Source organism: Anolis sagrei, chromosome 1 (assembly GCF_037176765.1).
Source record: "Anolis sagrei isolate rAnoSag1 chromosome 1, rAnoSag1.mat, whole genome shotgun sequence".
NCBI classification, from domain to species: Eukaryota; Metazoa; Chordata; class Lepidosauria; order Squamata; family Dactyloidae; genus Anolis; species Anolis sagrei.
Genome location: NC_090021.1, coordinates 170,096,594 through 170,114,241, shown reverse-complemented (window position 1 = coordinate 170,114,241; position 17,648 = coordinate 170,096,594). Strand labels below are relative to the sequence as shown.

General features: G+C 40.0%; 1 protein-coding gene across 11 annotated transcripts in view; it reads right to left on the bottom strand.

The window, feature by feature from the left end:
* UNC80 (unc-80 homolog, NALCN channel complex subunit) overlaps positions 1 to 17,648 on the bottom strand; it is a 180,294-nt gene that overhangs the window by 148,221 nt on the left and 14,425 nt on the right. For all 11 annotated transcript variants that reach the window (XM_067470300.1, XM_067470309.1, XM_067470302.1 and 8 more), the window contains exons 3-7: positions 12,541 to 12,697; positions 7,184 to 7,491; positions 3,489 to 3,612; positions 1,437 to 1,510; positions 290 to 429 (exon numbers count right to left, since the gene is read on the bottom strand). In XM_067470300.1, the coding sequence (XP_067326401.1) occupies positions 290 to 429; positions 1,437 to 1,510; positions 3,489 to 3,612; positions 7,184 to 7,491; positions 12,541 to 12,697 (803 nt within the window). The remainder of the gene's footprint in view (positions 1 to 289; positions 430 to 1,436; positions 1,511 to 3,488; positions 3,613 to 7,183; positions 7,492 to 12,540; positions 12,698 to 17,648) is intronic.

Below are 17,648 nucleotides of genomic sequence, written 5' to 3'. Positions count from 1 at the left end.
AGTGATATTGGAGCTATTAACAAACTTTCGCTGTCAACAAAAAGATGTGATCCAATACAATAAGAATGCAGTGCAACAACAGGAGAGACACAAAACTGGGGACATGTACAGACAAAGATTTCAGTATCCAGCTATAACTACAAATTACCAGCCTTGTCTGATAAAACCTCTAGAGCTGGAGCAACCTGGAGCGCTTTGATTGTAGAAACTATTCTATCTATTCCATGTATGAGAAAGTGAAAGGAGAGACAGAGAAAGAGATCCTGCTTTGTAGAAGATTTATGGGTACCTAGGATATGGTGGTCCTTTCTCTTGGGATGCTTGGGATGACACACTTCCTTCAATGGAGTTTCCACGATGACAGCCTGAAAATGTTGGCCTTGGAGGCTTGTAATCTGGCTGGACTGTTTCACATACGACCTGCAATCCCTGAAGAGATACATATATATTCACACAACAAAGAAGATAATTACCAATAAGAAATCAACATTAACATTGCTATTAACTAGAAGAAATGAACCATAACACCCCACTCTCTCTTGTGTGCTTCACTACAAAAAAAGTTGAAATCATTTAAAGTAGGCTACATACGAGTATCAAAGGTGTGAGAAGTTTTCAGTTATCTACAGACGATTAATACAGTTGTCTGCGGAGCTCAAATAAGTCAGAGTTAGTTTCAGGTAAAAAAAACAAACAAACCTAAGCACTTAATTCCAGGGTCTAGCTTGGCAAATTTAACCTTGTAGCCAGTTATTGCATTTTGTGTTCTTTTCTCACTGCTTCTCTCTTGTGCTATACTGTTTTAAACATGAGGAACAAAGAGATGAGATTTTTCTACTTGTATAGAAAAAAATCCTAATTAAAAATAAAATAAAGTAGTTATATATTAAACATATTTCATAATTAGTGCAAAGTTTAAATTCAGTGATTAGCATAATTTATTGTCTGAAATGGTAATTGATGTCACTTTTTGTGTAAATGTTACAGGGAGTCCAAGTTTTCTCCCTTCACTAAGAATGGAATTGCTATCCACTGTTTCACTCACCCACAATGAAAAAAAAATTGGCCCCTCAAGGCATTTTCTAGCTTCTCTAATGCAACTCTATGGTGTGGTTCCACCAGAAATTAACCACAGAGGTATGCTGGAAGACTTCAAAATCTTAGCAAGGTGTTCTCTCTAAACATTTTCTAGGTCCTCCAGTGTGAATCTATGGCATGTTTCTGCTGGAAGCCATTCATTTAAATAAGGTTTGCCATTATTTGTGGTTCTATGTTTCGATGGTAAGTCCAGGAAAATATTCCTTATTGATATGGGGGTTGAACTGTACTTGTATATTGAGAAGAGACTCTAGATAAAATTCTACCCAATGCAGATCTTTCAACTCATCCTCCTGGTCCTCAAACACACAATGCAACTGTACAGCCTTGGCTATTACCTCTGAGCGGCCAGCATCCAGATTTGGAGATTCACATGTCTGAGTCTGATTTTTGATTGGAGAGGTTCTCTTTGCTGGAATATTGAAGTGCTTGTTAAAACATAACTAAATGAATCAAACTTTTGTATCTTTTGGGCTGGACTATCATCATCATATTTATATCCTGTTTTTCTCCCCATGGGGACTCAAGGAGGCTAACATCTCTCCACACTAAACATTTTGAAAAGAGCAATACAAAAGTTAAAAAACAATTAAATAAATAACAGTGTGGTAAAAACAGAATTAAAATACAGCAAATACATTAAAATGGCCTTTAAAACTCATCTCCACCCACCAATCCCATCCCACCCTCCCCAGTGCCTCCCCTTCCCCTAAAGCCTATTGGCAGAGGAAGGCCTTGAACTGCTTGCAGATGTATATACATTTTAAATGAAGCAAACATCTAGAAAGCTTTTTTAAAAAAAATTACAGTTAAAACTGCTATTCCCTTTCATTAATATGCCATAGTAGGTTTGCAGCTTGGGTGTGATCCTGGACTCATTGTTGAGCCTGGAACCTCAGGTCTCGGTGGTGACCAGGAAAGCATTTGTACAATTAAAACTTGTGCGCCAGCTGCGCCCATACCTTGGGAAGTCGACTTGGCCACAGTAGTCCACGCTCTGGTTACATCCCATATAGACTACTGCAACACTCTCTACATGGGGTTGCCTTTGAAAACTGTCCGGAAGCTCCAAATGGTTCAATGAGTGGCACCCAGGTTGCTAACAGGAGCGGCACTCAGGGAGCACACAACTCCTCTGTTGCGCCAGCTCTATTGGCTGCCAGTCTGCTACCAGACACAATTCAAAGTGCTGGCTTTAGCCTATAAAGCCCTAAACGGTTCTGGTCCAGCTTACCTATCCGAACATATCTCTTCTTATGAACCATCTAGGGTTTTAAGATCATCTGGGGAGGCCCTGCTCTCGATCCCGCCTTCCTCGCAGATGTGTTTGGCGGAGACGAGAGACAGGGCCTTCTCAGTGGTGGCCCCTCGGCTATGGAACACCCTCCTCAAGGATATAAGATCAGCTCCCTCCCTTCTACCATTCTGCAAAATGGTTAAGACCTGGCTCTTTGAGCAAACTTTTTCTACTGGAGCATAATTAGACGTAAATGAATATATGGAATGACTGCCGATGCAACTGGACAACGATTTTAGTAAGGAGACACTGAGGATCTTGTTTTTATAGATATATTTGCTTTTTATATTACATTTTAAATGTTAAATTGTTTTTATAATGGTTTTAATTGTATTTTGATATCTGTTATGGCATCAAATTGCTGCTGACTGTGAACCGCCTTGAGTCGCCTCTGCTGAGAAAGGTAGTATGCAAATGCGGTAAGTAAATAAATAATAAATAGCTTAAAGCACTAGAAATCACTGCATTTGAGTTTACTGTAGTTATATTAAAAGCAAACAATATTGTGGGTGAGCAGAGAGTTATGACCTGCCTCTAAAACTTTAGATAACACTTTAAACTTTAGATAAGCTTGTAGACGACAACTAAAAGCTGCTGAAATTCATTGTTCTACACAGCAATTATAGGTACAAAGATGCACATCTTCATGATCTTTTCAGGCAAGCATGAATAATTGAATGAGAACATGAGGATTTGTGTGAGGTTTTATCTGCAATGAAATACACTTTTCTTATCATGCAAGAATACAATGTCTGTATCATGTGCAGGAATGTAGTTTTATGTCCCATGACCAAGGTTGCGACAAATGCAAGACCAGAATCTTCAATATGCAAACCCAGAAAAGGGAAAAGGGAGGGAGGGTGGTGAAGCTGTTCCAAGGTTGACTTTTGGAGCTTGCCTTTGAGTAACAGTTCCCAAAATTATCTGTTCTATTATTTTTCATTCCTTTTTACAGCATGCAATTGGTATTTAGGAAAAAACTAAAATAAAATCTAAATCCTATACACTAATCATATGCACTCGAATGGCTGTATCTACACGGATGGGAAAAAATCAATTTCTTAACATTTGTACATTTACAAAACAATCACACCTGTAATTATATTTCTGATGGGCTTAACCAGTGCAGTAAACGCTGTTACTTCAGGTTGCCTATGCTCCCACATCGGTTGCCAAATAACAAGGCCACTGGCTAGACGAAAGGTCAGATCAGATTCCTAGAAAACACAAAGAAACATCTGGATTTGCCAAAGTAATTCAATGGAGAAGAGTATTGCTTTATCTTTTTCAGCACTGAATTCCTCATTTGCAATGCTGATTCATCATTTCATTTTGCTGGTGGTGTTGTGGAACCAGCTCTCACAGAGACAGATCACAACCATCTCTCATCCACATTGGACCTCCTATTCCTTCTAAGTTTAACTGTAACTCTCACAATTGCAGTGGTATTGGGGCTTTGGAGATCATGATGCCTTCTTTGAACAAACTGGGGACAATGGGGTCTGGATTAGGATTGGGAGACAGGGGATCATATCATATTGGGATATAATCTGATTATATCAATATGCATCACATGTTTTTTAAGGATTTGATGCATACTGTATTGAGATGGGATGCATACTCTCCTCATCACACTTGTTTATTATTATTATGATGATTTGAAAATACTGTGCTTTGACTCATCACACCACACAAGGCTGACTCCTCCCAAGGCATTCAAAACACCCCCTACATCACTCTATGACCTTTTAAAAAGCATTGCTGCTGATGGGATGCATACAGATTTTCCTATCACACATAAAAAGTGCTTAAGCCACAGAAGCCATAGCATTTCAAAAACCATGTGTAGATAATCTGTTTTCCAGACAAATTCTGATGGAATATTGGCGAGATGGGGCAAACTTCCTGTGATGGGAACTGTTCAAAATCATTCTCCAGCAGCCTCAAAAATGGAGTATTTCCTAATATGATAATATCCAGGGATTCTCCTCTCCTGACTCAAAATAATAGCTGAGAATGAGAAGACAAATATTATTGTTATACATTCCTCACTTCCCTAAACAGGAAGAATTTCCTTCAAAAGCAAGCATTAGAGATCTATCGTATCCATAAAATGTGTTGTGTGCAGGTGACAAGGATTGAAGCTAAGAGAGGATTGAAAGGGCAAAAATGACAATGGTGGCTGCATGGTGAGTAGTGTTGGAATCAGTTGGGCACTACTTGAACTCAACTACTTGAACTCAACCCTGATTTACTACCATTCCCTTCAGCATAAAGCACCAGTAAACATGCACCTGAAGACATTTCGCAAGCAAAAACATCACATTCGTTTCTGTTGAACTTCAGCCTTTCCCAATTTGTATGGTCTCCCTCCCTCAATGGCAGCACCCAGGTTTCAAACTGTTTTCTTGACTGAAAAGTGTCACTATCTAAAAGGTGACACTGCCCGATGTGTCACTTTCTAATGGCTTAATACTTTCAGCCTAACAGGAAAAACATGTCCCCTGTCAACACTATGAAGGTTCTGCTATTAAAGGGTATAGAGCAGCGGTCCTCAAACTTTTTAAACAGAGGGCCAGATCACAGTCCCTCAAGTGTTGGAGGGCTGGATTATAATTTGAAAAAAACACGAATGAATTTCTATGAACACTGCACATATCTTATTTGTAGTACAAAAACACTTAAAAACAATACAATAATTAAGATGAAGACTAATTTAAACAAATATAAACTTATTAGTATTTCAGTGGGAAGTGTGGTCTTGCTTTTGGCTGATGAGATAGGATTGTTGTTGTTGTTGTTGTTGTTGTGTGCTTTCAAGTCATTTCAGACTTAGGTTGACCATGAGCGAGGGCTGGATAAATGACCTTGGAGGGTTGTATCTGGCCCTCGGGCCTTAATTTGAGGACCCCTGTTATAGATGCTCATTTACAGTAATCAAGAACAGCCAAAGTTACATCTCAGAAACAAGTCTTTCAAATTAATACTCCCCCCCCCCCCCGCCCCAGAAAAAATGTCCAAAAAGGGTTTGCAATTCCAGTTTAGAGAGTAACTGTTTCCTAAATTAGAGGTCACAACAAATGGAAATGAAATGGAAGATGTGACTGAGAGAGGGTGGTGAAGATGCAAAGCCCCCTGATTATAATCTCTTAACATTATGGTTGTAGATCTTCCAGAGATTGCACGTGTCTTTGTGTGAACTTGAAGGGAATCAGAGCCAAGGTAATGGGTAAAGGGGAAAATAGACGTGGAAATGGACTGTGGATCTCATCAGTCACTAGAAAGAGTAGAAAGAAAAGAGACTGAATAATTAAGAATGTCAGGTCACAACACTTGCAGAAGTACTGCCCAGATCTACAGGCTTAGCCCTAAATTTCATCTCTAGGCAAAGAGGAGAATTCTCAGGATGAGAGTGATGTCTTGAAAGACATGTGATCATCCCACATTTAATAATCTTGGGCTTTTAAAAATTTCAATAGCACACTTAAGATATGTTTCTAAAACCATTACCAGTCCTCTAGCCTGTCAGATCACAAGGGGTTCTCACTAGGTCTCCAGGTTTGGTTCTGAAAACCCAGGGCTTGGGATCATCCTCATATGGCAGCCCTAAGATTGACAGCTTTCTTTCTGAAACTGTTCTGTGCATTTAACAGTTGTACAGAAGTCAGAAAATTAAGAGATTTTTTGTAAACAGTCTCACTGTTTAGGTTCTGCCTCTGAGGCAACTATGACAGATACAAAAACCTTTCAGGCACAGAGGGAGAAAATGCTGACATTCAAGGTTAGATACAGTTTGTCCGTCTTTTAATTTACATTCTACCACAAACTAGACTCTAATTCCACTAATATATATGCACATATATTTGATAAATTCAATGAGAATGGTAAATAGTGTGTGTATCTTGTTTCCCAGAGTGCTCAGGACAAATTTTACACCACCCTGTTGCTGCCAGACATCAACTCTGTTACAACCTATAATGTTGCCAAATTATGTGTGGCAGATGATGACTGATATCACACAAAAGCATTCTAACTTATCAGAGAATTGGACCTACAAATATGTTTAATGCTTTCATTTTCTAGAACTGTGTCTGACTGTATCCCACACTTCTTGTGCTCCCTCATATTCCCTGAATGTGTCAACCAGATTTTCTTTCCTTTTTTTTAAAAAAAAAATAGTATCTTGTGTTTTAGCTAGATTTTAATATATTATGCTTTTATCTGGCTGTACATCACACTCCTTATGCTGGTCTAGGCCCATAATAAACAAAGATGAAATTTATGTAATTTGCATTTTGCAGGCTAACCTTCACAATAATTCAGGAATTCAGAACTGTGATGATGAAATTTGGGTTAAACCCTCTTAGAATCATAGAATCCTAGAGTTGGAAGAGACCTCATGGGCCATCCAGTCTAAACCCCTGCTAAGAAGCAGAAAAATTGCATTCAAAGCACCCCCGACAGATGACCATCCAGCCTCTGTTTAAAAGCTTCCAAAGAAGGAGCCTTCACCACACTCTGGGGCAGAGACTTCCAGTGCTGAACAGCTCTCACAGTCAGGAAGTTCTTCCTAATGTTCAGATGGAATCTCCTTTCTTGTAGTTTGAAGCCATTGTTCCGTGTCCTAGTCTCCAGGGAAGCAGAAAACAAGCTTGCTCCCTCCTCCCTATGATTTCCTCTCACATATTTATACATGGCTATCATGTCTTCTCTCGGCCTTCTCTTCTTCAGGAGAAGGCTGAGAGGAGACATAGTCCTTGTTCTTGTGCACTTGACATTAGTACTTACTTTAATCCTATGAACCAGAGGAGCAAACAGGAAAACAAAGAGCTCAACAGTGGCCATGGAATTCTGAAAGAACTTCCTTCTGTTATTCTCTTCTTCTTCATTGATGCTGTCCCGCCTTGAATGCCCGGGAGATCCCTGGTTTTCAATCTGGTGAATGAAAGCACTACTGCTTCCCCTCCAGCTGGATCCGCGGTCTCCTCCTCCACTTCCATAGTGGTCATTACTGCAGTCTTGAGGCGCTTCCAAGAGCATCCAGTGGAGTGTGTGAAGGAGCTTTGTTTCTGCAACTCCAAGTTTGTCCTGATGACCTAGGAGGAAAAATACAGCATTATGTACAGTCCAACATATGTGTCAGGTCACTTGTAAAGGGATAAATGGGTTTATAGCAGAGTATTTGCTTTCCAAGATCCAAGTACAATACAGGTTTAGTGGTTTGCATCTAGCCTGATAATTCCATGAGCTGGCCTGCTGTTTGGAGATACATAATTTTCAAGTTTATTTGATGACATGGATAATGTTTTGAAAACTCCCATATTCTTTCAAAAATTTCTAGTTTGTCGAAGGCTTTCATGGCTGGAATCCCTGGGTTGTTGTAGGTTTTTCAGGCTATATGGCCATGTTCTAGAAGCATTCTCTCCTGACATTTCACCTGAGAGGATGCTTGCCATAGATGCAGGCAAAACCTCTGAGGATGCTTGCCATGGATGCAAGCGAAATGTCAGGAGAGAATGCTTCTAGAACATGGTCATATAGCCCGAAAAACCTACAACAACCCAATCTCTAGTTTATTACTCTTGTATTTTGACACTTTTAAATATACACACATCTTGTATCTTTAGAAGGTCTTGGTCATTATGATGTATCAATATTTTATTATAGATTATGGGAGCAAATATTGATATTACAGATGTCAAATGCTATGCGTGGATTTAACTTCTGGAATGTACTACAGATCCTTGAAAGTAGAGGTGTAAATTATTATTTGTTAAATATAACACATAGTGTTGGTTGCTCAAAAATAGAAACAAAATAGGGTTGGCACTTCATCACCATTGAGGTTGGTGACAGAGAACTGTTGTGAAAGTGGCCACAAACATATTTTTTTATCCAACACTTCTATAGGCTTTTGTAGGTCCGCCAGTGCAATTCTATGGTCAATTTTGGCCTAAATTTGACCAAAAAATCACACTGAAAGACCTACAAATGTCGTGTGTGTGTTCAGTTTCATGTAAGGCAGGAATACTTCTGGCAGCAAATACAGCAATCCACCAATAATCCAAATCCATGAATGCTTAATATTCAAATATGGAGAGACAGCTGTAGTTAAAATCAGTTATCTTTTAACATAGATATGTTCTATAATACTGAAAAATTTAATTAAATTCAATTTGAAACAAACTGATTGACTGAAGTTGGAATTTCAGCAATAACTTAATTTCAGAATTCCATAAGTTATCTGCTAAGATAACACACCAAACAGCTCTTTTTTCATTCATAAAGCAACACAGCTGAGAACTGCGTATGTGGAGGCGATTGAGGTAAACTGTAGGGGTGACGCAGATATTTGAAGTGGCTTGGGATTGTGTAATAGCTGGTCTATTTTAACCTTTGTTTTAACCTTCATTTTTAATTTTTGTGGCTTGAAATTTTACCTTGGCATTTTAGTGATGATATTTGTAATGATCTTTTAACTTAATCAAGTTTGAATGTATGTTAGTTCACTATTATGGGAGTCTTAGGATAGTGATTATTGTCTATTTGTGTAAGTTTCTGTTTCTGTTTTTAATGTTGATATGGTCAGTGGACTAATCAATAAACTTTGCTTCCCATAAGTTATAAATGAAGTTATCAATTAATTACATAAGAGAACATGAAAGTACTAACAGGTGAAGACATTTTATATTTCCCATCTGGTTCTTTACCACAAAGCCTAGTTGACTTTTTTTTTTTTTTTTTTTGTAAACCCACTTCTTGCATCTTCAGAATCCTTCATTATTGGGAAATTACAAGGTTTAGGTCACAGGACACAGGCATATAGATAAAATAAGGGGAAGATAAGGAGATGAGATTATATGAGAGAAAGTGAAAGAAAAGCAGAAGTTTTCATGGGGTGAATTGAAAAAAAAATCCAAGCAATTGTTTCCTTTTTTCCCTCAACCTCTGAACAGTGATGGAGGAGCTGGGGATAGAGGCAGGAATAAAATCACAGATGGCATTTTTGGCTTTGTTCTTGGAAAGTGCTATGTACAGGAGTACTTCTTCCATTTAAATGGCAGTTCAACAAAAAAACATAACAAATCCCCCCTTTGATGTATATAAAAGTGAATAGGTTTCTTAAGCTTATGATTAAGTAACCCTGGTTTCTACTAACTTATCTACTTTTGCACAAGAAACATTACATAGCAGTTTTAGTACTCTTGATTTGCTTTATACTGTACATTTATATTTTAAAAAGTAACTGTACTGTTCCATTATCTGGGTGAGGTCACGGGAGGGGGGGTGGCTAGAGAGGTAAGAATAGTCAATTTTTTAGGGGTAGAGGGTGGGTTGAAGCAGGAAAAATATTTTCCCGTTTTCCTGTTATTTCCTCCACCCATGGAAACATATATGGCAAACATTTCCTCCACCCATCATGGAATCAACCCTTGTTTATGATAGGGGAAGTGGGGGGCATAGTCAGCAAAAATGGGGGAAATGGTCTTCTTCCTTCCACCCCCCTACCCCCCGTAAAATCCCCCTCTCTCTAGCACTCCGTAGTGGCCTCTGCCGGGATAATGGGACAGTACCAAAGTAACTATGGTAAATCTGAGTTTGATGAAAGCAAATCTTTTTGAATTAATAAAGTACATTCCCACTGTACATGGAGTACAACTACACTGGCAAATTAATGCAGTTTGACACCACTTTAATTGTCATGGTTCAAAGCTATGGAATGATTTTAATCTTTGTAAAATATGTGGTATGTAGTATAGGTAATGTGATTATGATACAATGATGGTATATCAATCTATTATAAAGACAATGCTTGGAATGTGGGTACAGTTATTGCTAAGGATGCACAGATTATGAGCTACTGAACATTTGTAATTCTTTAGTGGTAATGAAATAGGACGATGGCAGTCACCCATCCTTAAGTATCTCCAAATTATTTATTTATCGTGTCATCAGCAACCATTGTATTACAATTCTAACAGAGCAAAACAAACACAGAGATTAAAAAGAAAAAGAAAAAAAAAGAGAGAAAAAAAAACCACACAGATTTTGCAAATTTGGTATTTGGTTAAATGTCCTTTGACCAGTATCTGGCCACTTGGAGTGCCTCTGGGGTTGCCGCAAGAAGGTCCTCCATCGTGCATGTGGCAGGGCTCAGGGTGCATTGCAGCAGGTGGTCAGTGGTTTGTTCTTCTCCGCACTCGCACGCCGAGGATTCCACCCTGTAGCCCCATTTCTTAAGATTGGCTCTGCATCTCGTGGTGCCAGAGCGCAATCTGTTCAGTGCCTTCCAAGTCGCCCAGTCTTCTGAGTGCCCAGGGGGGAGTCTCTCATCTGGTATCACCCATGAATTGAGGTGCTGGGTTTGGGCCTGCCACTTTTGGACTCTCGCTTGCTGGGGTGTTCCAGCGAGTGTCTCTGTAGATCTAAGAAAACTATGTCTTGATTTAAGTCGTTGACGTGCTGGCTGATACCCAAACAGGGGATGAGCTGGAGATGTCTCTGCCTTGGTCCTTTCACTATTGGCTGCTACTTCCCGGCGGATGTCAGGTGGTGCAATACCGGCTAAGCAGTGTAATTTCTCCAGCGGTGTGGGTCGCAGACACCCCGTGATAATGCGGCATGTCTCATTAAGAGCCACATCTACTGTTTTAGTGTGGTAAGATGTGTTCCACACTGGGCATGCATACTCAGCAGCAGAGTAGCATAGCGCAAGGGCAGATGTCCTCACTGTGTCTGGTTGTGATCCCCAGGTTGTGCCAGTCAGCTTTCGTATGATGTTGTTTCTAGCATCGCCTTTTTGTTTGATGTTCAGGCAGTGCTTCTTGTAGGTAAGAGCATGGTCCAAAGTGACTCCCAGGTACTTGGGTGTGCTGCAATGCTCCAGTGGGATTCCTTCCCAGGTAATCCTCAGAGCTTGGGAAGCTTGTCTGTTGCAAATTTGGTATTTGAAAGGTGAAAGGCGCATGTCTGTGTTTTAGATGGATTAGGGATTAGTTGGTTTTCCCTGTAATAGGCAGTAAGAGCACCTAGAGCTTCGGAAAGCTTCTGTTCTACCATCTCAAAGCTCCCTGCTTGAGCAGTAATGGCACGATCATCAGCATAGATGAAGCTCTCTGTCCCTTCTGGCAGTGGCTGGTCATTTGTGTAGATGTTGAACATGGATGGAGCAAGCACGCTCCCCTGAGGCAGGCCGTTCTTCTGTTTCCGCCATCTGCTTCTCTGGCCCTGGAGCTCAACAAAGAAGCTCCTGTTTTGTAGCAGGTTTCCTATGAGGCGGGTGAGGTGGTAATCCTTTGTGATATTATACATTTTTCTCAGGAGGAGGCGGTGGTTCACAGTATCATAGGCTGCTGACAAGTCTATGAAGACAGCTCCTGTGATCTGCTGCCTTTCAAAGCCATCTTCTATGTGCTGAGTCAGGTTCAGCACTTGCAGCATGTGCAGCTTTTGCCTTTTCTGAAGCCTGCTTGCTGTGGGATCAGACAGGGGTCTACTTTTTCCATAATTCTATGCAAAATAAGTCTCTCCAGAACTTTGTAGAGGTGGCACAACAGGGAGATTGGTCTGTAGCAACCAGAGTATCTCCAAAAAGAAATACTGAATTATTCTTAGAAGTTCTGCATAACTGCCAGCTATTGGCCCACAGAACTAAAAAGTGTGCCAGTGTCTATTCAGTCTTCCAGCCCTCAAAGAAAAAGAGCCAAAGAGAGGTAGTGAGCATCTCAAAAATCTTCTAGCAATTGCTTATACCTTCTTAGGGTGGACTAATTCACTCCCGAAATCCATTCATACTACACAATTACAGCTATATTTCATTTCAACTGCCATGACAATATTCTTGGGTTTGTAGTTTGGGGAGACACTAGAACTCAATGGTTGAGAATACTATACCCTTCCCTAAACTCAAAATCCCAGAATCCTGTAGGACTAAATCATGGGAGTTAAAATACAATCATGCTGTTATACTGTATTGAGCAACACTCAATAATGAAACCTGTTGGAAAAATTAACGTCATGGAAAAATAATGGATGGAGGGGACCTTGGAATTGTAGTCCAAAAACATAATGTCCCAAGCTCTGGATAACCTTGAAAGAGCATAATATCAAACAATACTGCTAGGAAAAAGTCAAACAATACTGACCTAACTTGTTCCGATTTGACAGCAAGGTGGCCGTGCAGTGAAGGACATGTGGTAAGGCAGCTTGGACCAGTTCCCAGCGAGAAATGCTCTGGATGGCTTCCGAAAGGGCCGGTGAAAGGCCATGCAGTTTGTTTTCCACCAAAACTCTTTCAAAGGACTAGAAGGCATGAAAAAGTAGACATTTAAAGAATTTAATACATACCCTGGAAAGACCTACTACACTGAAATTTGTAAATTTGAAATTTCCATTTCCCATTAAATATTGTAAATTTGTAAATTTGAAATTTCAAATTTCCATTTCCCATTAAATAATATTGATAAGTCCAGTTAATTAATTAAGAAGCACATGCAGAGTCTCCCTTTTCTGAAATGGATGGGACTGGAAGTGTTTAGATTTAGATTTTTTAAAAAGATTTTGGAATATTTGCATATACATAATGAGGTATCTTGGAGATGAGACCAACATCTAAGCACGAAATTCATATATATCTTATATATCTTATGTATTAATATATATCTTATGTATGTAGCCTGAAGGTAATTCTATGCACAATAGTTAAATAATTTTGTGCATGAAGCAAAGTCTTTGTATATTGGACCATCAAAAAGTAAAAATGTCACTAGTTCAGCCACACCATGTGGACAATTTTGGTCCCCCCCCCCCCCCCCGCCGCCGCCCCAGATTTTGGTATTTCTGCTCACACTGTATTTCCATAACAAAAAATAACATTTAAAATAGGATTGTTTGAAAATTGGAAATGGCTTTATGACCTGCGATTATGTGATCTGTTCTGTGTGGTTATGTAATTTTAATTAATATCACTGTTTAATTGTTATGTAATGGATTTTATATTGCTGTTTTATATTGTTGTTTTGATACTGTTGGCATTGAATTGTTGTCTGTGTTAGCCGCCCTGAGTCCCCCCTCGGGGTGAGAAGAGTGGGGTAGAAATTGTCTAAATAAATAAATAAATAAATAAATAAATAATTTACAATAGGGACAACCACTTTCCTTTCCTTAGAAAGCCAAATGATAAATTTAACACTGCTGTTTTGTTCTTTTTGTAAACTCGGTAGGGAGAGCAAATTTAATTTTAAAAAAGCTGTGACCCGTGAATCGAATCTGATCAGTTTATTTTGGTAAAAGGGAAAATAAAAGGCTAATCAGATGTTACACTTCTAACATAGTGTATCATTGGATCCCAACATCTAGAAATTGTGGATACCACTTTAGTAACTCATATAGACATGCCTTAAAACCTTGTTTGGTCATATCTGTCAGACACGTGTGGGGTTTAAAAGTGCATGTGTTTGATTCATCTTTGTGTACCTGCTGAAAGTACACACAGAGAGAGAATTGGTTTTGATGCAGGTTGTTGTAAAATGTTTTCATCAAAAAGCTTCCAATGAATTGATAGGATTTAGTGCTCTCACTTTCATTAAGAATATAGATTCATCCGATATTTCTCGTGTTAATTTTCCCTTTATTTCTTTTCCCTCCCCCACTTCACTATTTTGTGCAGTGAAAAGTGGAACTGTAAAGGATAACAATTAGGGAAACATCAAAATGAAAAATGGGATGTCCTTATTAATGATGGGTTCTGCTGAAGCTCTTCCTGAAGAACCGGTAGCCAGGCCTGTTTTTGTTGAAGATATGACAGAAGAACAGTTGGCTTCAGCTATGGAGTGACTGTGTGGTTTAACAAATCTTGGGAATACTTGTTATATGAATGCTACAGTTCAGTGTACATTTAGTGCTGCAGTTATGGGTTTGTTGCCTAGAGATACTTAATTGTATCTGTTCTGTATTCTATAAGACTATACAGTCTTACTGTAAAATTACATAAGTGCATCTTAAGAGCCAGCAGCTGGAGTGGATGAAGGAGGTCCAAACAGCTTTTGAGGAGGTCAAAGTTTCCACTTCATTCCTGCTAACAGGCAAGGCAATGAGAAGCAGGATCCCAACACAAGTCCTTGTCACAGCCTCTCTTACTCACGGGAGAAGGATGGAATTGCCATCTTAGATTCAGTCTGAAAGTTGAACAAACCTCATCTACCCAATTCAGTTTCTATCTGTTAGGACAGTGGTTCTCAATCTGTGGGTCCCTTGATGTTCTGGCCTTCAGCTCCCAGAAATCTTAGCAGTTAGTAAACTGGCTGGGATTTCTGGGAGTTGTAGGCCAAAATACCTGGGGACCCACAATCTGAGAGCCACTGTGTTAGGGCCTCATCAGACGACCCTTTGCAAAGCAGTGGACAGCAGGGAAATTGTGTCATGTTGCATTTCTCACTGTTGGGGTTGTTGGAGGCTGTGGTATCCCTTCTCATGACATTTCCCCACTGTCTCCTGCTTCCTCTTCATGTCCTTCAACTTTCTTACATGTGAAGTCAGAGCATCATTTCTCTCAACTGCTGACGTATTGCCGGAAGTAGGCCTGCGTCATGTGATGGGTTCAGGAGGACTCTGTGCTGCCCATCACATGACGCAGTGAGGAGAAGACACTTCTCTGCCTTTGTCTGATGCAGTGGTTAGTTATACATAACTCAGTAGATGATGTAGACCATCTGTGTAAATACAGGAGCCCGTGAAAGAAGGAAAATCATGAATAAAAGAACACTATATTTTCAACCTAAAAAACACCTCTCTACAAACCTCTAGGTTCTCTAGCACAGCTCTATGATCAACTTCCACCAGAAGTAAACCATAGAATGACACTGGAAGGTCTAGACATAACATATTAATCAATTAATCCTATAAGCAATCAAATCCTCTAAAGTTCAGCCTTTAAATGTGGAGAGCCAACTACACATTATATTGGGATGTCCTACCTGTGTGACCGTATCTCCATTTACGAACCTACACGCTCGCTTCGATCATCTGGGGAGGCCCTGCTCGTGATCCCGCCTACGTCGCAAGCGCGTTTGGTGGGGACGCGGGACAGGGCCTTCTCTGTGGCGGCCCCCCGACTCTGGAACGCCCTCCCAAAAGATCTTCGACAGGCCCCTACACTAGCAGTTTTCAGAAGGAACCTGAAAACTTGGCTGTTCCGTTGTGCCTTCCCAGATTAGGAACCCCCATCCCAAGTCCTAATAGCACTTTAGCACAGTTAATATTGCTGCACACCGTACTTTAATCCCGACGCCCCTCCTACCATTTCAGCACTTTTAACCTTGTACCTCTCACCGGCCGAACCAGTTTTTAATATGTCCTGATGTATAGTTACTGTTGTCTTGCTAATTTTGATTTGATTTGATTTGTTTTTGTTTTTAATTTGCTTTGTTTATTGCTTGTTATGTTTTCTATTGTATTGTGTTTGTGGCCTCGGCCTGTGTAAGCCGCATCGAGTCCTTCGGGAGATGCTCGCGGGGTACAAATAAAGTTAATAATAATAATAATAATAATAATATGTTATATTGACCATTATTTATTTATTTTTATTTATTAATCGAATTTATATACCGCCACTCCTCGAAAGCTCGGAGCAGTTTACAAGATACATATACAATACATTACATTTAAAAACACAGAAAAATTTCAATTAACCAGATTCAAATGCCAGCCTAAATAAATAAGTTTTACAAGTTCTACAAAAAGATAGTAAATCTCGGAGAGCTTGTGTGTCTGCTGGCAAGGCATTCCACAGGTAAGGAGCCACCACCGTGAATGCTCTACACCTAGTAGACATCAGGTGAAAGGTCCTAAAATTGGGAACTTCAAGGAGATTCTGATCATCTGAACAGAGGAATCTCAGGGGTTAGTAGGGGGTGAGGCGGTCCCTCAGGTACTCCGGCCCCAAGCCATATAAGGCCTTAAAGGTAAGAATCAGCACTTTGAAGGTGATCCGGTGGTCAATCGGCAACCAGTGCAGTTGCTGCAAGATTGGAGTAATATGACACCTCGCTGGGACCCCTGCGAGAAGCCGGGCAGCAGCATTTTGCACTAGTTTAAGTTTCCGGATCACCGACAAAGGCAGGCCTATGTAGAGGGCATTACAGTAGTCCAGCCTTGAGATGACCATAGCCTGGATCACCATGGCCAGGTCGTCCCTGGACAGATAGGGAGCCAGACGCCTAGCCTAACGCAGATGGAAAAATGTGACTCTGCTTGCGGCGGAGGCTTGGGCCTCCATTGTCAGCAGAGGGTCTAAAAGGACTCCCAGATTCTTTACCAAAGATGACGGGCATAATGTCACGCCATCCAGGGCAGGCAACCAGATCACCCCTCCGTCCGGGCAACCCAACCAATGAAATGCTGGTGTTGATTGCTGCTGCCTCCATAGATATAAAATGTCACAGTACCTTTTTACACGGTGACTGGGCTGTTTCCTCTTAAAGCATTAATAATAGTATCTGTGTTACCAGTCAGTTCTAAGAATAACTTCAAGTTTTTGTTGTTTGGCTTATTTTCAGCCAATCTGAATGTGTTAACTGAGATATACGTCACTAAGTAAATGTGACCTAGTTGTTGCTCTTGGTGTTCCTTCAAGTTATTTCCAACTTACAGCAATCCTAAGGCACTCTTATCACAGAGTTTTCTAGAACTGAGAGTGAGTGATTTGCACAGTATCATACAGTTGGTTTTCATGTCTGAGCAGGGATTCAACCCTAGTCTGCACAGTTTTAGTCCAGTGTTTAATAGTTTCTCTGATTACTCTCGGCACCTAATATGTAATTTTGATTAATGAAGGTGGAGGAGCCAAGAACAGAATATGTTTGGTTCCCTGTGACCAGTGCTAAGTGACAATGTTTAAAAGGACATTATAACCTTTCTTCACAGAAGGCAACATAGTTAAAAACAGTGTCATTTGGTTTGTTCATTCTTGTGTAATCATGATTAAGGAATTTTAATATTACTTATGTTTCTAGAACTGTAACTTGATGCGATGTCTGGAGAAACAGTCCTAACTCAGGGAGTATTTGTAATGTAGTGGAAATAAGTCACATTCACATTTGAGGATGGACTTAACATATTTGGACATCCTGAACGTATAAGCAAACCACAACACTGGGTTGTTGTAGGTTTTTCCAGGCTATATGGTCATGTTCTAGAGGCATTTTCTCCTGACGTTTCACCTGCATCTATAGCAAGCATCCTCAGAGGTAGTGAA